Below are 24,767 nucleotides of genomic sequence, written 5' to 3' on the forward strand. Positions count from 1 at the left end.
GTGTCTGTGTCTGTGTCTGTGTCTGTGTCTGTGTCTGTGTGTGTGTGTGTGTGTGTGTGTGTGTGTGTGTGTGTGTGTGTGTGTGTGTGTGTGTGTGTGCGTGCAGATCCTGCCCCAGTTCCAGGAGGCGGAGGAGAAGAACCGTCTGCTGCGTGCGGTGGCCGGCGGAGGTCTGGACTCCATCAGCTCCCTCAGGGCCAAGTGGGACAAGTTTGAGCTCATGATGGAGAGCCACCAGCTCATGATCAAGGAGCAGGTACAGTACTACTACAATGCAGTGCAAAGCGCCGAGGCTAGGAGGCAAAGCGTGTGTGTGTGTGTACGTGCGTGTGCGTGTGAGTGTGAGTGTGAGTGTGAGTGTGCGTGTGCAAAATTTGGCGAAAATCTCAGACATACACAGTCTCACAATCTCACACTCACACTTGCACACACACAACAAATCCCATTATTGGCCTAACAACATCATATGCATACAAAAACAAATGCACATTTGAGACAACCCCTCGCTTGTGCCCAGCCTAATCTGTGTAGTGTCTCTCCACTCACATTATAGTACTCAGGCTTTGTCATGTGACATGCATAAGGCACTACAACCACACATGCACAACCAAACTTGAAATAACAGCTGATACCAAAGAATAAGGCTATGTACACACGTAGCCGGGTATTTTTAAAACCGAATATTTCCCCCCCTCCGTTTATAAAATAATTTTATCCACATTACCTTGTTTTGGGGAAGAAAAACCTTCCACACATAACCGAACATCTGCGGTTTCAAGGCACTCAGATCCATGCTTCTGCAGTGAACAGAGGTCGCACGTTTGACGTCAGAGCAGATTTGTTGTGGTTTTGGCGCATATTCTGACGTTCGAAACCGCAGATCTCCGGTTATCTCTGGCTACACGTCAATTTATAAATGGAGAATTCGCAGATCTCCACTTTGCCCGGAGTTTTTTTAAACATTCGGTTATATGCGTTGTCATGTGGATGACAGGTCCAAACGTAGACAAATACCTTCGGTTAAGCAGATACCCGGCTACGTGTGTACGGGGGCCTAAGTGTACCACACACACACACACACACACACACACACAAACCTGAAATAACAGCTGATACCAAAGAATACGTGTACCACACACACACACACACACACACACACACACACACACACACACACACACACACACACACACACACACACACACACACACACGCGCGTATACCCCCTCTTCCCCATTCTCGTTCATTCTCTCTCTCTCACCCCCATGTGCTCGACACACACTCATGCAAGACTACCAGTCAGAGTTTCGGTCTGTGAAAAGAAGGGGAGTTCACCTGTCATGCCGGAGTGAACGGGGGATCACAGAGTGCGTGGGCGGAGGTGAAGTTACGGCAGTGATTAGAAAGACATGTAAAATACAAGAGGCTTTGTTTTGAGGAACCTGCTGGACTTTGTCAGTTCCACTTTTAATGTCAACAATGACCCCTACAAGTAAATGCTAAAGGTCAAAGAAGATGACAGACGGTTGCTCATATCCGAAGTTAAACCACAAACACCCAGCATCATTTTAGGGAAACAGACAGAGATATTGAAAGCAGATTAAAAAAAAAAATATATGCATATGGAGTTTGAATATATTTATGCAATTATACAACAATACAATGCAATGTTGAACCCCAAGAAGATAATATGTGTCTTTCAAGGGGATTTTGGCTCAGTGAAATGTAGATGATTCTATTCAAAACCACAGGACTTTTTATGCTGTGATGGAGCTTTTCATGGAAATGTTATCTGAAATGTCAGTTTGCCAGTGGGATATTCCCTGTGTGGATTGCACCGGAGAATGGAATTTTAACTGAAGACCACTGTTCCCCACTCCTCTGAAGATGAATCTCCCCCTAAAATGCCCTAAACAGCAGAAACATTAAAATACACACACACACACACACACACACACACACACACACACACTTATACATGTGCAAACACACACATATACACATGTGCAAACACATGCACACACACACATATACACATGCATGCAAACACACACATTAACACATGTGCAGACATAGAGACATAGGCATGTGCAAACACACACACTTATGCACAAACTCAAGCCCACATGCTCATATGTAGACCAATATGTCTCTGTTTGATAAAAGATAATAATTGCTTTGCATAATATTTGCAACATTTGTGTGTGTGTGTGTGTGTGTGCACGTGCAGGTGGAGGTGATGCGCTCCAACGCCGAGAGCCGCGTCCAGTCGTACCTGCAGGAGCTGCAGAAGTTCCGCGCGCGCTGGGACCAGCTGAAGCCTGGCCATGACGTCATCGAGTCGGGCGACCCCGAGGCCCTGCAGGCGTGTGTGCAGACCATCAAGGACAAGAAGGCCGAGTTCCAGGAGCTGGAGCTCACACGCAACAAGCTCATGTAGGTCACTCTGTGTGTGTGTGTGTGTGTGTGTGTGTGTGTGTGTGTGTGTGTGTGTGTGTGTGTGTGTGTGTGTGTGTGTGTGTGTGTGTGTGTTCCAAATGTCCTCTCGTTCACTATTGAGTGAGTGAGTAGAACACAGCTTGTCTGTGTATACAGTAGTCGTTTTTCCACTGAATGGTACCTGCTCAACTCGCCTCGCCTGGACTACTCTATTCCACTCTACTCGGTTTAGGGAGCCGGTGATCCTTCTCCACCGCAAAACAAAAAGTGCCCCCTTTAATGAAACTAGGCACCATTAATGATGCAAAAGGAAATTACCATGGTGTCATTAAACCTGGGACACACAGTAAGAACAATATCAGCAATGGAGGAAATTCAAGGGTATTTTGTTTCTGATTCCTAAGAATGTGGCTCTCCATGAAAAAACTGTTATGATTCCAAAAATAGCACCAGGTACCAGGTACCAGTTTTTGTTAATGGAAAACTTAAAGAAGCAAGTAGAGTCGAGACAAGTTGAGCAGATACCATGCTGTAGAAAACCTTATGATTTATGCATCTGTGTGAATGTCTATATGTGTTAGCAACAGATGCGTGTGTTGTGGAAAAATATTCTACACTGTCTTGAGATTACATACAGTATGTCAATTACATGTACATGTACATGTACATGTGAGTATGGCAATTACATATGCAAATGTTTGTAGTTCAATCAATGTGCAAAGGTGTAGGAAGGCTTTTATATATTCTTTGCAATTTGCCATGCCTTTCATGTTATGCCCTTCCTATCCAAAAATCAGAATTTCATTGTGAGACTTCTCTTACACGTACATGTGTGTGTGTGTGTGTGTGTGTGTGTGTGTGTGTGTGAGAGTGATGTGTTTGTGAGATTTTGACACCCTCACCACTCTCTGAAAGCTGTGAGAATTCACCTCTGTAATAGTGATAGTGATATGGTTAAGTGTTCTGCCTTGATCCCCCCCCCCGCGTGTGTGTGTGCGTCTCCTCATGCCGGTGGCTCGCAGGGAGGACTGTCGGCACTTTGAGCTGGACGCTCCGGACTTCTCGGAAGCGGAGGAGATCGTCAGGGACATGGAGGAGTTCTCCCAGATGTGGTGCCTCTACGAGGAGTTCCAGGACGGCTTCCAGGCCTGCGCCAAAGAGGATTGGATCACTTTCAGGTGAGCTGGAGAGCACATTCTGTTTCCTCTTTTGTATGAGAGAGAGAGAGAGAGAGAGAGAGAGAGAACGAGAGAGAACGAGAGAGAGATGGATAGAGGGAGGGAGAGAAATAATTGGTATGTGTGGTTGATGATTTATCACCACATGATCATATAGCATCAGCATTCTAATGCCCACACTGAGTGACACATTTGCGGTGTGTGTATATTCTTGTTTGTGTGTGTTGTTATGTGCGGTCTCAAACAGGAGTAAGACGTATGTTTTCGAGGAGTTCCTCTTCGCCTGGCACGACCGACTGAGGAAATTGGAGGAGCACACCACCATGTCAGTCAAACTGCAGCAGGAGGTGGACAAGTACAAGGTACTGTAGCTCACACACTGTCACAGGGAAATTCTAAATGTAGTCCCACCATAGGAAAACATGTGACAAAATGACAACAAACAGACAGATGAGTATGTCTGCTTGTGTGTGTGTGTGTGTGTGTGGTGGAGGAGTGGGAATGTCACCGCCTGACAGTCGGTGACACGTGTTTGCTTCCCAAAGCTGCTGTGTCAAGTCTGTGTCACTTTGGATTAAAGCGTCGGCTAAATACCAGTCAACTTCAACTTTAGCTTGTTTGTAAATATGTTTGGATAGAAATAGGTGCCTGTTGCAGAATGCTCCTGTACATGGGCATGTTCAGTATCTATCTGATGTGGGTGTGTTTGTGTCTGTGTCTGTGTCTGTGTCTGTGTCTGTGTGTGTGTGTGTGTGTGTGTGTGTGTGTGTGTGTGTGTGTGTGTGTGTGTGTCTGTGTCGTGTCTGTGTCTGTGTCTGTGTCTGTGTCTGTGTCTGTGTCTGTGTCTGTGTCTGTGTCTGTGTCTGTGTCTGTGTCTGTGTCTGTGTGTGTCTGTGTGTGTCTGTGTCTGTGTCTGTGTCTGTGTCTGTCTGTGTGTCTGTGTGTCTGTGTGTCTGTGTCTGTGTCTGTGTCTGTGTCCGTGTCCGTGTCTGTGTCTGTGTCTGTGTCTGTGTCTGTGTGTGTGCGCGCATATAGAGCTTGGTGCCCGTGCTGAAGTACGTGCGCGGGGAGCACCTGTCCCAGGACCACTGGCTGGACCTGTTCCGGCTCCTGGGGCTGCCCAGAGGCACCACGCTGGAGAGGCTTGTGTTCGGGGACCTGCTGCGCGTGGCCGACGCCATCGTGGATAAGGCCCTGGAGCTGAAGGTGATGCACAGGATGGCTCGCCACACCACAGGGAACCTTTAAACGCATTACTCATGCCCGGTCATAAGACCGAGGCTGATAAGATCCACGAATGGCCTTTCTGAGTATTTGTGACATTACCTCATTTCCTCATTAGAGAGAGGTGCTACTATCAGTTACTTGCTACTATTGCTACTATTTATACTAATACTTTAATATTGCTCTACTATACTTCAACTAAATCTTCTCTCACTAACCCTATGCTATTCTCAGGACCTGAATAGTCAAGTTATCAAGCCCATTGCACTGCCATAACCACCACTAGTACTGCTACTACTAGCACTGTTACCATCACTAGTGCCAGTTGATACCTCAACGTGTTCTTGTGTATCTTGCCTCTGGCCTTCATAGGACCTGAACAGCAGGGCTCAGGCTGAGGTGACTATTCGGGAGGCCCTGCGGGAGCTTGACCTGTGGGGGGCCGGCGCGAGCTTCACCCTGACCGAATATGTGGACAGTGGCGGCGCCACCATCAAGCTCATCAAGGACTGGAAGGACATGGTCAACCAGGTGGGCAGAGAGGACATCTGCACTGCTGTGTCTGCCTAACTGTTTGTGGTCCACAAAGACCTTGGTGTGGTCACAAAATCAATTTATTTTCCCAACTCACATACTGTATACCAAAAGAAAGACCATGATTAGTGTTGTGTTCCTTTTCAAAGTTTGTCATTGTTGTAAGGTTTTAACACAGAGTATAACTTGGCTAACTCTACACAGAAGGTTTATCACTCTCATCTTAAGTCTCCTGTTTAATGGCTTGGTCCGATTACACAATTTCAGCCTGATTTTGCCATGATTTTGCCGTAGCCGATGAATATGAAAGGTCAGGAGCAACACCAAAGGAGGAACGTGTCTTGTAATGTGGCATATTCAGTGACCAGCAATGAATTGTCTGCGACGTTCCACAACTTCACAGCAAAAAGGTCAACCGTGTCAGAATTTTCGGTGGATCTCCTATGACCACCGTGTTGACACTGACACTATGATGACATGTGACGTGAACAATAGGCTTCACAATCTTGTAATGTCACCAATCTCCCACAGAAATAATGTATGGTTCCATGGTCGCGTTGTCTGACATGGTCAATCATAAAATGACATGGTCAATCATAAAAAGTTGTGACTGACCAAGCCATAAGAAGGACAATTTTCATTGACACCATGGGCTAGCTTTCAATTGCACTGTGTATTCCTAAAAGTGTTGCGTTAAGAAAGAGTTGACCTCTGACCTCATTGACCCAGGTGGGGGACAACCGCTGCCTGCTCCAGTCCCTGAAGGACTCGCCGTACTACCGCGGCTTCCAGGACAAGGTGTCGCTGTGGGAGACGCGGCTGGCCGACCTGGACGAGTACCTGCACAACCTCAACTCCATCCAGAGGAAGTGGGTCTACCTGGAGCCCATCTTCGGCCGCGGGGCCTTGCCCAGGGAGCAGGCGCGCTTCAAGAGGGTGGACGAGGACTTCAGGTGAGCGCAGTGGAGGAGGATGCAGTAGCTGTTAAAGCTGCTTAAGGGGTGGGACTGGAGGGTTCACAGTTTCATCTCTGGGCGCTCAAATTCAGTTGTTTCTCTATGGAACAGTGCGACTGACCATTGCAATTCACCTCATGTTTTTAATGCTGGCCGCGTTTATGTACTGTACCTCGTGTTTATGTACCGCACCTCGCCATGCACAAGAAGAAAAAAAAACCGAGGCTTCTAAAGATGCACAGCACTGAAAGTTCAAATTAGTTCGAAGTTTTAGGTTGTGTTTTTTTCAACAATGGGTCGTTGCTTAGCTGCCTGCCTTCGCTTAGTCAGGGAGCTAGAGATTTAACTAAATATAACGTATCATAGCAACAGCATGTACGCAATCAATTTCTACCTTGCATGTTTTCAATCCTCACTACTTTGGAATACTCGCATTCTGGAGGTGTAAAAAGCATGTCAGTGTGAATCCCAAAATGAAATTTGACACACAGCCTTTGTGTACAGTACATGTGCAGAGTGGTGAGATTTGTTAAACACTGCAGTATGTTAGTTGCTCACACACACCACTTGCTCATTCTCCTTCTCTGCACAGGCAGAGAGTGTTTGCACTAGGGCCTCAATGGGATGCAGGAAGTGTGCTGGTTTATGTCTTTACAACAGCAGTTTATTTATTTATTTACTGTGTTTATCTGTTGGCAGCCTCATCATAATTAAGTTGATGCACACTACTCAGTAAATAACATGTGCTATAAATTGCTCTCCCTCTCTTTCTTTTTCTCCCCCCACTCTCTCTCTATCCCTCTCTCCCTCTCTCTCTCTCTCTTTATCTGTCAGGTCCATCATGGCAGACGTGCAGCGCGACAGCAGGGTGACGTCTCTGACGGCCCGTGCCGGCATCCGGAACTCTCTCATCACCATCTTGGACCAGCTGCAGCGCTGCCAGAAGTCCCTCAACGAGTTCCTGGAGGTAGGCGCAGCCCAGCTGTCGCTTTCGCTGCCTCAGACGGGCATTTAAGTGAGCCGCAAAGAATCATTTCACTTCGTACGCGCCCAGAACTTTCTCTTTTCTTTTCCTTTTTTTCTTTTTCTTTTTCTCTCGCGTCGTTGCTGTGGCTCAACAAAGTTAATAAAGTGAAGTGAACTTTTGGCCTGGGAATTTGGAGGAAGTCGGTGGATGCGACAACAACAACAAAAAAAAGATTGACAGAGGCGTTTATAGACTCGGAACGAGATCACTGGAGAGACGTTGCCTATTCGTCGGACGTGTCACGTGGCACGTGTGAGTTTCAGTGTGGTCGAGTTATGATGAACTCCTGTAACCTGACGCTCCGCTATCAGCTGGCAGCACACGCTCACCAGATAGCCTCAGATAACGGCAGATAGCCTCGAATAACCTCGCTGGAGCTCAGCTGGTGAATAGGGGGATTTTTTCAACCACACGTCGCAGCAACGCTTTGTTGTGTTTTTGCGGACAAAACAGAAACTCATGGCATGCCCTATCAGCTCTTGGCAAAACAAATGATGCCATTAGCAATTAAGCCAGTGGTCTAATGCCAGATAACAATCTTTCATTAGCAACAATGTAACCCTGTGTCTAAGGGTTTGCTCCCAGAGGGGGATTTTGATTAGACCCATTACGTTTATCGTGCATGTAAGTTGAATGCCCCTAGAATAATCCACCAGATAAACAGAGTTTGATTAAGGCATTGGGCTCGTTGAAAGAGATGAGCACTTGACTTACATTAGATAATGTGTTCTTGCATTCTGAGGGATATGTTTGTGGACTGCTTTGGCTCGGTAGTTAGTGAGTCTGGACTTGAGTCTAGATGAGCTGTGAGAGTGATTGAGATGTCGTTGGCCCTCCACAGGAGAAGCGGTCAGCCTTTCCTCGGTTCTACTTCATCGGAGACGATGACCTGCTGGAGATCCTGGGCCAGGCCACCAACCCCAACGTCATCCAGTCCCACCTCAAGAAGCTCTTTGCTGGTCAGTTCAAGAGTACACACGCACACATTTAGATTATTTATTTTATTTTCAAATGACCAGTACTGATTAAAACAACACAGCATCCAAATACCCCCCCCCCCCCTCCCACAAGCACACACACACACACACACACACACACACACACACACACAAACACACACAATATCACTCAAATGATCAAATGATGGAGTGAGTGTAGTTGTTTCTGCAGTAAATGCAGTAATTGACTGTCTAACTCATATGCGAGATTAAGAACTAAATGCTCGCGTATGCCTAGTGATGTGTAAAACGTAAAGCTTACACAATACACATACATGCAAATTACTGTTGTTTTGCACAAGCCAAGATTTAGTTAAATGTCAGTATGCTTCTCCATTATATTTCATGTGAGATATACTGTGTACAATATGGTATAGAAGGCTTGCAGACTCATGCATGTGTGTGTGTGTGTGCTGTGTGTGCTGTGTGTGCTGTTCAGGAATCAGCAGCGTGGACTTTGATGCTGAGTTCCAGCACATCACGGCCATGAAGTCCCTGGAGGGGGAGGTGGTGCCCCTGAGGAACCTCATCCGCATCTCCAACGACGTGGAGGTCAGTGGGCCGCAGGGTCCAGCCCCCGTGTGGTCATCACGTGTTTCAGCCTCGTCTCTTCTCAACGTTTAATGAAATTGTGTAGTTACAGTAGCTTACTCTTTGTCTCTGTGTGTGCATGCGCCTGTGTGTGTGTGTGTGTGTGTGTGTGTGTGTGTGTGTGTGTGTGTGTGTGTGTGTTTCTGTGTGTGTGTGTGTGTAGGTATGGCTGAGCGAGCTCTCCTCTGAGATGAAGGAAACCCTGAAGCAGCTGCTGTGCGAGTGTGTGTCGGCCGGGAAGAGAGGCGCTGTGGACCCGTCTCGCTACCCCTCCCAGGTACCGCAGGCAGGCCCACCACACCGCGTACTGTAGCATCAGAACACAACACATCACCTAAACAAGACAGCGCAACACCTAAACAAGACAACACAATAGCTAAACAAGACAACACAGCACAATACCTAAACAAGACAACACGGCACAACACCACCTAAACAAGATAGCGCAACACCTAAACAAGACAACACAATAGCTAAACACGACAACACAGCACAACACCACCTAAACAAGACAACACAGCACCACCTAAACAAGACAACACAACACAACACATCATCTAAACAAGACAACACAGCACATCATCTAAACAAGACAACACAACACAATACCTAAACAAGACAACACGCTGACTCGTCTCACAGTCCTTTTGGACTAATACAGCATTACGCCCAGAGCCCACACACTACCATCACATTCATACAGGGACTCGCTTCTGCTCAAGTGTGGTTCTCTTCTGTGTGTGCTACTGGATCACACATTTTGTGTGTGTGTCTGACTGTATATGTGGTGTCCTGTGTTGATGTCTGGTCTGTGTGTGTTATGTCTGTGTCTACGACGTGAACTCAATGTGATTTGTTGCTCTTTTATGCTCCATGTGTGGTGTCTTTAAAGGGACACTGTGCAGGTTTAGGTATTGTTGGCGGCCGTAGAGCTCCCTCTAGAGTTGGGATATATTTATGTTTTATTCTGCTAGTGTAACTGAAGTGTAGTATTGCATGGCTGGATTTCTTGTTAGGGATTCGCTACATCTAGGCTGTTGTCGTTTACCATCAAATTGGCTTTGTAAAGGGGAGAATCTTGCTTAGTGTAGCTTTTAAATCGTGCGATGAATCAAAATCATGTGTTTACATAAGTGATATTTTTTTGTGTGTGTGTGTGTGTGTGTGTGTGTGTGTGTGTGTGTATGTGTGTGTGTGTGTGTGTGTGTGTGTGTGTGTGTGTGTGTGTGTGTGTGTGTGTGTGTGTGTATTGTAGATCCTGTGTGTGGCGGAGCAGATCCAGTTCACTGAGGAGGTGGAGAACGCGCTCCACCACCAGAGCCTGCAGCAGCTGGAGCTGGAGCTCATGGCCAAGCTGGAGCACTACACCAGCGTGGACACCAGTGCAGAGGACACACAGGGCAGCGCAGGTGTGTGTGTGTGTGTGTGTGTGTGTGTGTGTGTGTGTGTGTGTGTGTGTGTGTGTGCATTTTTGCATGTTTACATAGGTCCTAGTTCCCTGTTAATTGGAACCAAACAAAGTGTGCACAGTGGAACTAGAAAGCTCTTTGATGAGAGATGCATTGATGTGTATGTGTGTGTATGTGTATGTTTTTTTGTGTTTTGTGTGTGTGACGTCTTTTTGAAAGTGCACCCTGGAACACTGTTGGCCTCCTGTCAGTTCCGGACGAGTGGTACATTTGCAAGAGACTGGGAAGGAATGAAGAGAAATTAGCAGGAGAATAGTGTCTTACATAAGGGCTGAACAGTACTTAATAGCCAGGTAGTCTGGCTTTTACATAACAAGAACCCTCTCCAGCAAAGATTCACTGTGCAAAGCACTTATTACTTTGAGTCTTTCAGCCTCATTTGAGTCTCCTATTAGCATATTAGGGCTCATTTTTAGGAGCCTAATAAAAGTTTTTTGTCTAATAAGGCCATCTGCCCTGATCACTTTATCAGCAGTTTTCACTGAGTTGGCTGGGTGGTTAAAAGCCTGTGAAATACTGCACTTCACTAGGTAGTTTGTCAGCTAAGTTTATTTGTGTACAGTACATAGAGGCGTCTCTGCATATGCTTGCTGGTGTATATATGTGTGTGTGTGTGTGTGTGTGTGTGTGTGTGTGTGTGTGTGTGTGTGTGTGTATGTCTGTGTTTGTGTGTGTGTGTGTGTGTGTGAGAGGGTGTGTGTGTGTCCGTGCATGTGTGTGTGCGTGCGTGTGTATGCGCACGTGTGGGGATATGGGCAGGGTCATGTTTGTATGTGTACTGTATGTAGTGTAGTGTATACTGTGTCTGTGCAGTGTGCATATATGACTATATTCAATAACCAGTGCTGCATGCATATTTGTTGTGTGTCCACAAACATCAGTGGTGGTAAGACCGTCTCAGAACACGGCCTGACCGTTATATTACTTTAATTTCCATTTGTGCCGTGACGTAAATAAGCGAGCGCGTGCTGCCCATCGCCCCCTGCCACAAGACGCCGGAGGGGAAATATTTCAGCAGCAGTGCGGCGTAATTGCCAAGCTAATCAAATGACAGTGGCTTAATGAAAGGCTCGGGCTAGCGGCAGGCGTGCTCTAAAAGCCCCTCTTTGATTCACTGAGACGCCATTATGATGGAGCAGGAAATAAAAAGCAGAAAAGCAGATTTAGGCGCCGATTAGTCACAGCCTCCCGTTCTTTTGGCAAGCAGTTATTAGGCTGTAGCCTGTTCTTTCTCTTTCACTCTCTCTCTCTCTGTCTCTGTCTCTCCCTCTTTCTCTCGCTCTCTCTGTATCTCTGCGTCTCTCTCTGTATCTTTCTCCCTCTCTTTCCCTCTCTCTCTCTCTCTCTCTCTCTCTCTCTCTCTTCCCCCCCCTATCTCTCTCTCTCTCTCTGTCTCTGTCTCTCCCTCTTTCTCTCGCTCTCTCTGTATCTCTGCGTCTCTCTCTGTATCTTTCTCCCTCTCTTTCCCTCTCTCTCTCTCTCTCTCTCTCTCTCTCTCTCTTCCCCCCCCCCTATCTCTCTCTGTGGTTCTGTGTCTCTAACTCTCATTATTCCTGAGGTTTAATGATGCACTACCTCTTCTTCGTCCAGCATCCATTTGAACTGAACAGACTATTTCGTTTTGTGCTTCGCGTTCTTCACTCAATGAGAGGCGCCTCGGAAGCCCTGCCATCCATTGTGCTGTGAACAGACTAGACTGTGAATGTGATGACTCAAGTGATCATCAAGCATGTTTTTATCACTCCCTGCATGCATAACTACCGCACTGATAATCAGTTATTCAGCCAGTAATTCTTTCATTCATGAATAGGCTTGTTTAGAGACATACGCTTCTTGATGAGTTAGTCGATTAGCAGAACTGGTAGACATACTGTGCATTTGCCTAATTGATTAATCAGTGAATTAGCAGAGGAAAGTATTAAGCAATTCAGTTAAGCAAGGGTCTGTTAAATGTGCAGCCTCGTATAGGCCTAATTGAAAGAATTGATATAAATGAACTGAATGACAGAATAGCTGATTTACTGACTCTGACTCAAATGAGTTTCTCTTCTCTGTGTACTGACTGATGCATCGTCAGTGTTCCGAATAAGCGGATTGATTTGTCTGATTGGCTAATGAAATGGTGATTGATGAACTGATTGGTGAATGATTGAACTGACCGTGCTACCACCAAACCTACCTACCACTTGCGCTCCAGACTCGCGCATTGGTTGTGACGTTGATTTAAATGGATGGATTGGCTGAGGAACTAACCGATATCGAACCGACTAATTGTAAGTAATGATTCAGCTGTCAGCTGAATTTGACCTCTTGACCCCTGCCTGCTTGCTTGACCCCCCCCCAGACTCGAGTGTGCTGCAGCTGAAACTGAAGGCCCTGATCCTGGACATCATCCACAACATCGAGGTGGTGAAGCAGCTGGCCGATGCGCAGGCCGGCAGCACGGACAGCTGGGCCTGGAAGAAGCAGCTGCGCTTTTACCTGCGCCAGGACCGGCACTGCTACATTCAGATGGTGGACGCCGAGTTCCACTACACCTACGAGTACCAGGTAATGCCCACCTCCCAAGGTCACGGCCATGTACTGTATGACCTTGACCTTGCTGCTCCTGCTGTAAGGTCAGAGGTCAAGGTTTTGGATTGGAAGCCGACCTGAAGGGGAGCAGGTGTCTGACGGTGAGAGTGAATCTGTGAGATTCAGACGTCCAGTGGAGAATGAGTTCATTGTGTATTTTCACGATGTATTTGACAGTCGGTCACTGTTAATCACCTTCAGTCTGGCAGTGGCTGTCTTCAGCCTGTCAGCTGGCATTGAAAAAGTAGTCACATAATCTGGTCTGAATTGTAATGTCCAACTTTCTCATTGCAAAGTATAACGAGGGGAAGGTAGGGACAGCGATATCGACATTGCAGTGAAATTGTGAATGGGGGCTGTGTGCATTTCCTCGGTGGGCCAGTAGATGGCGCTGCACATTCATGGATAAGAGGCAGAGCCCTGCAGCATTTGGCTCTAGATCTGCAGGCTGTACCACACTCTAAGCCTGTATTCTTATCTCCCTCCTTCTCCTCTCCTTCTCTCTCCACGCGTTTTCTCTTGGCTGTTGTCTTCTATTTATCTTTTCATCGTTCTCATCCTTTTTTTTTGAACGCTAAATCCTTTTTCCACCCTCTCTCTCTCTCTCTCTCGCCCCTCTTTTTCCACCTCTACTCTTTTTCTGCTTACTGTTCCCTTCCTCCCTCTATCTCTCTCTCTCTCCATCTCTCTACCCCTCTCTCTGTGTCTCTCCATCTCCACCTCCACAGGGGAACGCCGCTAAGCTGGTGCACACGCCCCTGACGGATAAGTGCTATCTGACGCTCACACAGGCCATGAAGATGGGCTTAGGGGGGAACCCGTACGGGCCGGCCGGCACCGGCAAGACCGAGTCGGTCAAGGCGCTGGGGGGCCTGTTTGGCCGCCAGGTGCTGGTCTTCAACTGTGACGAGGTGAATGGGAACACACGCCAAGGGCCTAGAGGGAAACATGCAAACGCATAACAGTGAAGAATACATTCACAACACTCACACACTGGGATAGAAAATTACATTTTGCAGGTGGATGATATAAACAGGATGTGTGTGTGTGTGTGTGTGTGTGTGTGTGTGTGTGTGTGTGTGTGTGTGCGTGTGTGTGCGTGTGTGCGTGTGTGTGTTTTGTATGTGTGTGTGTGTGTGTTTTGTATGTGTGTGTGTGTGTGTGTGCGTGTGTGTGTGTGCGTGTGCGTGTGTCTATCCTCAGGGCATCGACGTGAAGTCCATGGGCCGCATCTTCGTGGGCCTGGTGAAGTGCGGGGCGTGGGGCTGCTTCGACGAGTTCAACCGGCTGGAGGAGGCCGTGCTGTCGGCCGTGTCCATGCAGATCCAGGCCATCCAGAACTCCATCAAGAACCAGAGGGGCGGCTGCGAACTGCTGGGCAAGGAGGTGAGGAGAGCGAATACACCCCCACACTCTCTCACTGTCACACCGCAAGCTGTCATTCACCACAGGCAGTGTGTGCATATTCAGATGAGGAATTCATCACATGAAGGAACAGGTGCCACTTTGTGTGTAGCTACAAACACGCAAACATTAGCCATTTTTGTCAGCGTTTCTTTGCCCGCCAGGTATCCATGGTAGTTACGTGACTGCAAGTAGATGCAGTAGATACTCAGTTTGGATAAAGCCCAGTCCTGGACTATTAGAGAAATTCATGGGAAATCCATTGAGAGAAAAACGCTGTAGTCTTGGAGGGGAGACAGGGAAACTGGCCCACTCTGAGCTAGACTGTTCCCACTGTAATCCAGCCCAGTGCACTGGCAGGGGAGAAGGCTTCTGACTCTCTCTCTCACACACACACACAACCTCCACCCCTCCACCTTTCCATCCCCTCCACCTCTTTATCCCCCTCCACCCCTCCACCCCTCCACCTTTCCATCCCCAACCACCCCTCCATCCCCTCCACCTTTCCATCCCCTCCACCTCTCCATCCCCCTCCACCCCTCCATCCCCTCCACCTCTCCATCCCCCTCCACCTCTCCATCCCTCCACCCCTCCACCCTCTCCACCCCCTCCACCCTGTCCTGCTGACTCTCAGGTGGAGCTGGATCCCAACTCGGGGATCTTCATCACGCTCAACCCTGCAGGCAAGGGCTACGGCGGCCGCCAGAAGCTTCCGGACAACCTGAAGCAGCTGTTCCGCCCCGTGGCCATGTCTCGGCCCGACAACGAGCTCATCGCCGAGGTCATCCTCTACTCCGAGGGCTTCAAGGACGGCAAGATCCTCGGCCGCAAGCTGGTGGCCATCTTTAATCTGGCCAGGTACGATCTCCAGGTCTACTTTTGCAGCAGAAATATGGGAAATGATGACGTCTGTGTCTGTGTCTGTGTCTGCCTGTCTGCCTGTCTGTGAGGAAATGTTTGGGTGTAGTGTATTTTTTGCTTAGAATGGTACATTCTGTTGGAATTGTACAGCTATTTGTACTTGGGAAATCACCATAATCGCAAAGTCATGTGTGTGTGTGTGTGTGTGTGTGTGTGTGTGTGTGTGTGTGTGTGTGTGTGTGTGTGTGTGTATTGTCTCTGCCTGTGTGGCGGGACTTAAGCCCTCTGTCAGGTTGCACAGTCAGGTTTCCTAAATCGGCATCCTGCAGTGAGGACCGCTGGGATATACTGAAGAATGACATGCCCTGTCCTCCTGATTTACTCCACTATCTGTGTGTGTGTGTGTGTGTGTGTGTGTGTGTGTGTGTGTGTGTGTAGGGAGCTGTTGACCCCTCAGCAGCACTATGACTGGGGTCTGCGCGCTCTGAAGACAGTACTGAGGGGCTGTGGAAGTCTACTGCAGCAGCTGAGACGGAGTGGCAACACCGACAGTACGACTCACACACACACACACTCACTCTCTCACACTCTCTCACTCTCACTTTCACTCTCACACTCACACTTTCACTCTCACTCTCTCACACTCTCTCACTCTCTTAATCTCTCAATCTCTCACTCTCTTATTCTCTCACTCTCTCACTCTCTTAATCTCTCAATCTCTCACTCTCTTATTCTCTCAATCTCTCACTCTCTTGATCTCTCTCAATCTCACTGTCCTATTCTCCCACTCTCTCATTCTCTTATTCTCTCACTCCCTTATTCTCTCACTCTCTCATTACATTGCATGTAAATGCAATGTACTGTTATCCCTGTTCTTCTTATTATTATTATGGGGATTATTCTTCTTCCGACCAAAATCAACGGTTTTTGACGCTAAAACCACTTAACCGTTTGACGTCATTCAAGCACTCATACAAAGGTCTTGTAACGGAGATTTGACGAATGTATTTTTCACAGTTGTGAACTTTATACTTTTTAAGATATTTACGATAAAAGAATTAAAAACTCTCATAGAGTTAACATTGAGAAGCTTTGGCGGCAACGAAGCCTCTGTTACGTCAGTGCTCAGCTGTCCGTAATCAAGGATCCACCACTTTGCTAAACCAGGCTGAACCTGAATGTTATGTCTACTCATTAAGCTGTACTGTAACCCAGGACGTTGTCGTCTTGTCTCCTGTTAGGCTAGCTGCTACTCTTTACATTTGTTTATATCATTACAGTAACCGGTTTGCTCTCGGTAACGTTATCAACAGCTGAAGACAATCTAACCTAACGTCAACGTAAATTTAAATTTTCTCCAGGCTAGGTTTAACGTCGGGTAGGCTGCAATGCCAACAGGGCTTAGCTGCTACACAAGGGCTTTTAGCCATCTCACAGATCTTCACTCAGCGTTTTAAGTGAAGTCCATCCTGATAGACATTTAGGTTCAAGCCTACTCACAGTCGTTTCTAGCACAAACTGCATTGCTATATCATGTTCACGTTTGTTTGTTAGCAAGCTAACTGCTAGTCGTTTCAGCTATAGGGACTTGGCAGCCAGGCAATCATTTAAAGCTTTCGGTATCATTCACAAATTAAAAACCTTTGTTAACAGCTTATTGTGCATTCCTATTAGGACAATCACACACCTGGAGACACTTCGAAGAACATACTAGCTCGTCATCCTGTAATATAGCCTACATAACATATCCAACTGTAAGCTAACGTTACATTTGCTAGATATCCTACCTGTTGCTGCATCATCGTTGATTGGCGTTGTTTGAGATTCCTATTCTGTATTCCAATGGTGTCTAAGTCTATAGCCTATGGCCTAGGCCTACTTTTAACCTGCATTAGTGTAGATATGAAGGCTATAGCTATAGCCTATCCTACCAGTCGTTTCAATGTAGGCTACTAAAGTGTCAGCTCTTGCAACTCGTTTGAAGTTGGCAACTTCATGTCAGTCTTTTAAATTCTAATAAATGAAGAGTTATTTTCCATAATAGCCTATATCCACAATTTTGATGCATTTTCATATATCACTTTTTAAATGTGACTTTTCAGTGGAATTGTAATTGGGTTATAGCCTAGTTATTTATCTATTCTTCTGTGTAGCCTAGTTGTCTTTTTAACTAGGCCTAATACAATGTTTTACACAGTCAGCAACCTTTTTGCATTTACATGCAATGGTAATTCCTTCCATGGAATTACATTTTCTAGTTTTCTTATGCTCTCACTCTCACCCTCTTATTCTCACACTTTCACACTCTCACTCCCTTATTCTCTCATTCTCTCTCTCTCACACACACACACACACACACACACACACAGACTAGTCTACATACACCCTCTAATGCTAGACTGTAGTAGTTTTGCTGCTCCACATTCATGCGTCATTCACACTCATGCGTCATTCACACAGACAGAATGTGGCACGATGGCCATGAAATCTTATTTAATTCAATATTTTAGAGTACATCAACTGCACGCTCTCAGCCAGATCAATAATCTAAAGAATACATTCTCACTGGAGCCCTCCTAATATAAGCACTGAAATCTTCAGCATGGCCACATGGCATTAACCAATAACCAGACATTATACCATTGAAGAGGGCCTGCTTATCAGTTGCTTTGCTTGTACTCAGCACATCGATAGAAGAGAGTGTGTTGCGAGTGCTAGGAGTTATGAGTGTTAGGAGTTATGAGTGTTAGGAGTTATGAGTGTTAGGAGTTAGGAGTGTTAGGCGTTATGAGTGTTAGGAGTTAGGAGTGTTAGGAGTTAGGAGTGTTAGGAGTTATGAGTGTTAGGAGTAAGGCGTGTTAGGCGTTAGGAGTGTTAGGAGTTAGGAGTGTTAGGCGTTAGGAGTGTTAGGAGTTAGGAGTGTTAGGCGTTATGAGTGTTAGGAGGAGTTATGAGTGTTAGGAGTTATGAGTGTTAGGAGTTATGAGTGTTAGGCGTTATGAGTGTTAGGTGTTATGAGTGTTAGGCGTTATGAGTGTTAGGAGTTATGAGTGTTAGGAGTTAGGAGTGTTAGGAGTTATGAGTGTTAGGAGTTAGGAGTGTTAGGCGTTATGAGTGTTAGGAGGAGTTATGAGTGTTAGGAGTTATGAGTGTTAGGCGTTATGAGTGTTAGGAGTTATGAGTGTTAGGCGTGAGTGTAACTCAGAGCAGTCTCAGGGATGCGCATGTGAAGGTGTTGCTAACTGCTCAGCAGACTCGGGGCCATATGCAGCCTCTCTGCGGAGCCGCTTGTGGGAGGCAGCGCTGCTCTGGGCCGGCCTGCTCACGCATGCTGTCTGAGAGAGTGGAGCTTGTTAACACCAGCACTGAAATGAGAAGGGGGATTTTCTACTACACACACACACACACACACACACACACACACAGACTCTTAACACACACGTACACACACAGACACACACACACACACGCTCACACTCACTCTCTCACACACACACACACACACACACACACACACACATAGTTACAGGCTACAGTTGTGAAATGTGATTGATTCCTTTTCTTCTCCTCACTCCGTCCTGCTCCGCATGTCCTCCTGAGCCCACGTCTCTCCATCGCTCTGCTCTCTGATTAAGTTCCAATCCCCCCGTGATTGGCAACTCTCCTCTCTCTGTTTCTCGTCTGTGCGTTTGTTTGCTTTGATCTTACTGGAGCTAATTCCCTCCCTTTCCAGCTGTCTGCCTGCGCTCGCTCCACACACACACACACACCCTCACACACACCCCAGGCCCTTGGTCTGGACAGATCTACCCCTCCTCCACACACACACACACACACACACACACACACACACACACACGCACACACATATGCCCCCGGTCTTTGGTCTGGTCAGATCTATCCCCCCACCCCCCAACAACACACACACACACACACACACACACACACACACACACACACACACACACACACACACACCCCTGCTCCTCTGGATCTGACCACTCTTGGCCTTTCTTTAAAAGGCGGCCTGTCGATATCCTACCGCGCCTCGCTGAGTTAGCTGCTCATTCTCCCGCTTTCAGGCATACAGTACACACACACACACACACACACACACACGCTGTCTCTCTCTCTCTCTCTCTCTCTCTCTCTCTCTCTCTGTTTCACTGTCTTTGTCATTCTGTCAGGACTGCATTGCACTTCTTTGTTTTCCCGGTGCTTTATCGTCTGCTAAGTGTCCGCGGCAACGGAGAGCATTTGTTACCTCAGCGCAGGCAGACCCCTCCGCCGGAGAACAAAGAGTATCAATAAAGGCGAGACCATTAAGCCACTTAAGCTCCGAGCTCCGCCGCTCCTCCGTGGTGCTGGGCCTGACGTTGCAGGCCAGGGCAGACCTCTCGTCTTGCCCTCATGTTTAGCCCCAGAGTCTCTTCCCATCGACTGCGTTTTCTGTGTCCGGATGTAATCACAAAAGTTTCAAACTCCTAGAGCCTTTTAAAGGGCTTTGAGCGAATTTCGGGCAAAACAAAGCGATCGATTCACAAACATAGTGTCGACATTATGCGGACTAATAATGAGACAAATCTATCTCCATACGACATGGTGTGTGTGTGTGTGTGTGTGTGTGTGAAGAGGTACTGAGAAGATACTTGAAAAGAGTCGAAAGGTTCAGCTTTGTTTCCCCCCCTCCTTGCCTCCTGTAGTCAAGGAGAGCCACCTGGTGGTCCAGGCCCTGCGTTTGAACACCATGTCCAAGCTGACGTTTGCGGACAGCTCTCGGTTCGACGCGCTGGTGAGGGACGTGTTCCCCGGCGTGGACTTCAAGGACGTGGAGTACGAGACGCTCAGCGCCGCCCTGGAGGCCGTGTATGAGGAGGCGCGTCTGGAGATCATCCCCAGCCAGGTGCGCAGTGTGTGACAGTGTGTGTTTAGGATAAGGGTGTGCATGCTGATGCCCCCAAGCGTTTGAATTTGCATGTCACCACTGAAGAACACTGTTCAGATTCCCCCCCTGCACAGGTCATGTTTTTTATCGTCATTCTAAAAAGCTGTGGGTGTGTACAGTATGTGTGTGTGTGTGTTTCCCCCCTACACAGGTCAGGTTTCTCATCATCATTCTAAGAAGCTCTGTGGGTGTGTGTGTGTGTGTGTGCGTGTGCGCATGCGTGTGTGCGTCCGTGTGTGTATGTGTGTTTGTTTTAAAAGGGTTCAACATTTACTCTATGTCAGTATAAAACCTCTTGGACATAGCTCCTTTTGAGCTGGTATGAGGAGTTCAGTTTGAGTAATGTCCAATAACTCGTGTGTCTGTGTGTGTGTCTGTGTGTGTGTCTGTGTGTCTGTGTGTGCGTGTGTGCGTGTGTGCGTGTGTGCTTGTGTTTGTGTGTGCGTGTTTGTGCGTGCGTGTGTGTGTGCGTATGTGTGCGTGTGTGTGTGTGTATGTGTATGTGTGTGCGTGCGTGCGCGTGCGTGTGTGTGTGTGTGTGTCCTGCCCCCAGATAAAGAAGGCCCTGGAGCTGTACGAGCAGCTGCGGCAGCGGATGGGCGTGGTGGTGGTGGGCCCCAGCGGCGCGGGCAAGTCCACCCTGTGGCGCATGCTGCGGGCGGCGCTGGGCCGCACGGGGCGCACCGTGCGCCAGTACACCATGAACCCCAAGGCCATGCCGCGCCAGCAGCTGCTGGGCCACATCGACATGGACACGCGCGAGTGGTCCGACGGCGTGCTCACCAGCAGCGCCCGCCAGGTGGTCCGAGAGCCACAGGGTGAGGAGACGCACCGGTCACCGGTCACCTACTGTATACTCACACCTGCCCGGTCACCCACTGTACACACACACACCTGCCCAGTCAACTGCTGTACACTAACACCTGCCCGGTTAACGACTGTACTGTACACTCACACCGCACCGGTCAACTATTGGTCGATCGATCACCAGAGGCGGAAAAGTCCAGCTTCAGAAAGTAAAAGTCCTACCACATATCTGTGCCAACAATTTATTCAAACCAGCTGATTCTAATTAGCACAACTCTTCAGATAGGAAGAACAGCTAATTAGTGAGATCACCTATGTTAAGTGCACAAGTAGAACCGATAGATACTTACAGTATAAGTACAATATAATAAATACTGAAGCTGGACTTTTCCACCTCTGCCGGTCACCCACTGTCTACTCACATCGTACCGGCCATCTATAGTATAGTCTACTCAGACCTAACCGGCCATCCACTGAACGCTCACACCATAATCCATACCTTCACCATTGACTTGAACAGACAGACAGCAGCATTTGTGTAGCCACTGTTGAATAGACCAGGGACTTAAATAGACAGATTGTATTTACACAGTGCTTTATTTAGTTACCCATAAAGTAGGGGGGAGGGCTTCAACTCAACCACCACCAATGGGTATCACACATCAGTTGTGGGAATTGTATGATTTTCCAAGAGCTTGCTTTGATAGAGTGAGTGAGTTGGAGAGAAGCTGTTTGCTTATCACAAAAGGCTTCAAATGTGCTTAATTGTGTTTGCATTGCTCCTCATTGCACTCCCATGACTCAGATCAGCATAGTGCCACTGAGAGGGAGGGACAGATGGGACACTGATTGAGAACAACAAAGAGAGACGAGGAGAAAGACTCGGGAGATGCACAGTGTACATTTTAGACTGGAGTAGCACTAAGCCACATACTACATGCCGTGTGTATTAGAATGCAATATTTAGTAATTTCCTGTGTGTTAGCCACATTGTGGGTAAGCCGCAGGACAGTGTTTTATGCAAGTTAAAAGAAACAACCATATTAATACCATATTAACTGCAAAACTGCATATTAACTGCATATTAACATTGCAAAAATATTGCAAAAACAATGTATAATTCGCGGCTAATAATTGGGAAATTATTATATTAAATTAATATACATGATATGGGTGTATGTATAGGGGTAAATATATGTACAGTATTTGTGGTGTTGTTGCTGTTGTTTGTTGTTGCCGCCTGTATTCCTGTGACTGTTTCCATTTTAGAATATCTTTTGTAACAGTAACACTCCTGATCTCTCCCACCTCTCTCTCTCTCTCCATATCTCCCCCACTCTCTCTCTCCATCTCTCCCACCTCTCTCTCTCTCTCCATATCTCCCCCACTCTCTCTCTCCATCTCTCCCACCTCTCTCTCTCTCTCCATCTCTCCCACCTCTCTCTCTCTCTCTCTCTCCCTAGAGGTGAGCTCCTGGATCATCTGTGACGGGGACATCGACCCCGAGTGGATCGAGTCTCTGAACTCGGTGCTGGACGACAACCGGCTTCTCACCATGCCCAGCGGCGAGCGCATCCAGTTCGGCCCCAACGTCAACTTCCTGTTCGAGACGCACGACCTCAGCTGCGCCTCTCCGGCCACCATCTCCCGCATGGGGATGATCTTCCTCAGGTACTCCTCTTCCTCTAACTCTTGCTTTACACCTCACTGAGGTGCATCCAGCATAGAAATCTTCAGTCATGCGGTTAAGCTATCTGGATGAGTGTGTGTCCTGTTCACATTTTGGTTTGGGGATATTTTGGCTATTTGCCTTCTTTTTGACCATTTGTGAGGCACTCCTTATGCCCTTTAAGCTTACCATGTTTATTTATCTGAATTTAACAAATTTGTGTGCTTCAACAGTCAAATACTTAATGTGTGTGTGTGTGTGTGTGTGTGTGTGTGTGTGTGTGTGTGTGTGTGTGTGTGTGTGTGTGTGTGTGTCTGTGTCTGTGTCTGTGTCTGTGTCTGTGTCTGTGTCTGTGTCTGTGTCTGTGTCTGTGTCTGTGTCTGTGTCTGTGTGTGTGTGTGTGTGTGTGTGTGTGTGTGTGTGTGTACTCTGTCATCATGTTTGCCGTTGTAAGCGACGAGGACACAGATGTGAAGTCTCTGGTGAAGTCGTGGCTGAAGACTCAGCCGGACGAGTGTCGGTGTAACCTGGAGAACTGGCTGGGCGACTACTTCACCCGCGGCCTGGACTGGGTCCTCAAACAGGTGCGCGCGCGGTCCGCCGAGCCTCTCCGTCAGTTTGTGTTCATGCCATCACATCTTCCTGTCACTCTCTGTCTCTGTCTTTTCTTTACCTCCTCCTTGTTCTCTCCATCTCTCTCTCTCCCTCTCTCTCTAGCTCTTTCGCTCTCCCTTTTTCTCTCGTCGCTGACTCACTCAAACGGTCATTCTCATTTTCTGCCTGTCGTTCTCTGTCCTCCTCACCTCACCTTTTCTCCCCCCTCCCTCTCTCTTTTTAATCACATGGTCCATTCCACTCACTCTCTCACTCTAACGCTGATTCTCTGTCTCTCTCTTTATTTCTCAATCACTCTCTCTTTCCACACAATCACTCGCTCTTTTTCTCTTTCTCTCCTTGACCCCCCCCCCCCCCATCTCCCCCCTCTTCTCTGGGCAGAATGACTTTGTGGTGGAGACCAGTCTGGTGGGGACGGTGATGAATGGCCTGTCTCACCTCAGCGGGGTGCGCGAGCGCGGTCAGTTTGTGGTCAGCCTCATCAGGGGCCTGGGCGGAAACCTCAACCTCAAGGCGCGGCAGGAGTTCGCCAAAGAGGTCAGCCACGGCATCACTGCGCCTAGACACACACACACACACACACACACTCACACACACTGTACACACACTTACCTCTCACACACCTGTGTACCTGAGAGCGCTCCAGAATGCCCTCATCGCACCTGTTTCACAGTTCTCCTCCAGTGATGCCCATCTGTCATCCATTTCGCTTGTCCACCTCTGGGTCTCTCAACTAAATAGACTGGACTGTGTGTGTGTGTGTGTGTGTGTGTGTGTGTGTGTGTGTGTGTGTGTGTGTGTGTGTGTGTGTGTGTGTGTGTGTGTGTGTGTGTGTGTGTGTGTGTGTGTGTGTGTGTGTGTGTGTGTGTGTGTGTGTGTGTGTGTGTGTGTGTGTGTGTGTGTGTGTGTGTGTGTGTTTGTTTGTTTGTTTGTTTGTTTTCTTGTCCCTCTCTATACGCATCCAGGTTCTGAGCTGGGCCCGCGAGAGCCCGCCGGACCCTCGCAAGCCGCTAGACACCTACTACGACTCCGCGTCGGGTCGCCTGGTGGCGTACCAGCTTGAGCGTCCGGAGCACCTGACCGTGGACGACTTCAACAACCCGCAGCGGCTGCCGGTCATCCAGACGGCGGACATGCAGCGCGGCCTGGACTACTTCCGCCAGTGGCTCAGCAGCGAGCACCGCCAGCCCTTCCTCCTGGTGGGCCCCGAGGGCTGCGGCAAAGGGTGAGAGAGAGAGAGAGAGAGAGAGAGAGAGAGAGAGAGAGAGAGAGAGAGAGAGAGAGAGAGAGAGAGAGAGAGAGAGAGAGAGAGAGAGAGAGAGAGAGAGAGAGAGAGAGAGAGAGAGAGAGAGAGAGAGAGAGAGAGAGAGAGAGAGAGAGAGAGAGAGAGAGACGGATGTTGATTTTAGGAAAGCCTTTATTTACAGACCGACTAAGGATATCAGTACAACAAAATGCACCAATAACAAATCAACA

At 47.9% G+C, this 24,767-nt stretch overlaps 1 protein-coding gene across 1 annotated transcript in view; it reads left to right on the top strand.

The window, feature by feature from the left end:
- Window positions 1-24,767, top strand: part of dync2h1 (dynein cytoplasmic 2 heavy chain 1) — a 135,490-nt gene that overhangs the window by 11,342 nt on the left and 99,381 nt on the right. The window contains exons 18-40 of the mRNA XM_062551939.1: window positions 107-256; window positions 2,231-2,436; window positions 3,462-3,617; window positions 3,865-3,979; window positions 4,653-4,823; window positions 5,214-5,372; window positions 6,105-6,328; window positions 7,166-7,298; window positions 8,200-8,317; window positions 8,796-8,908; window positions 9,111-9,224; window positions 10,203-10,356; window positions 12,761-12,966; window positions 13,719-13,901; window positions 14,194-14,376; window positions 15,029-15,252; window positions 15,694-15,806; window positions 19,959-20,158; window positions 20,754-21,018; window positions 22,471-22,678; window positions 23,131-23,260; window positions 23,673-23,828; window positions 24,257-24,516. Coding sequence (XP_062407923.1) covers window positions 107-256; window positions 2,231-2,436; window positions 3,462-3,617; window positions 3,865-3,979; window positions 4,653-4,823; window positions 5,214-5,372; window positions 6,105-6,328; window positions 7,166-7,298; window positions 8,200-8,317; window positions 8,796-8,908; window positions 9,111-9,224; window positions 10,203-10,356; window positions 12,761-12,966; window positions 13,719-13,901; window positions 14,194-14,376; window positions 15,029-15,252; window positions 15,694-15,806; window positions 19,959-20,158; window positions 20,754-21,018; window positions 22,471-22,678; window positions 23,131-23,260; window positions 23,673-23,828; window positions 24,257-24,516 — 3,941 coding nt within the window. The remainder of the gene's footprint in view (window positions 1-106; window positions 257-2,230; window positions 2,437-3,461; window positions 3,618-3,864; window positions 3,980-4,652; window positions 4,824-5,213; window positions 5,373-6,104; window positions 6,329-7,165; window positions 7,299-8,199; window positions 8,318-8,795; window positions 8,909-9,110; window positions 9,225-10,202; window positions 10,357-12,760; window positions 12,967-13,718; window positions 13,902-14,193; window positions 14,377-15,028; window positions 15,253-15,693; window positions 15,807-19,958; window positions 20,159-20,753; window positions 21,019-22,470; window positions 22,679-23,130; window positions 23,261-23,672; window positions 23,829-24,256; window positions 24,517-24,767) is intronic.

The sequence above is a fragment of the Sardina pilchardus genome, chromosome 13 (assembly GCF_963854185.1).
Source record: "Sardina pilchardus chromosome 13, fSarPil1.1, whole genome shotgun sequence".
Taxonomy (NCBI): Eukaryota; Metazoa; Chordata; class Actinopteri; order Clupeiformes; family Clupeidae; genus Sardina; species Sardina pilchardus.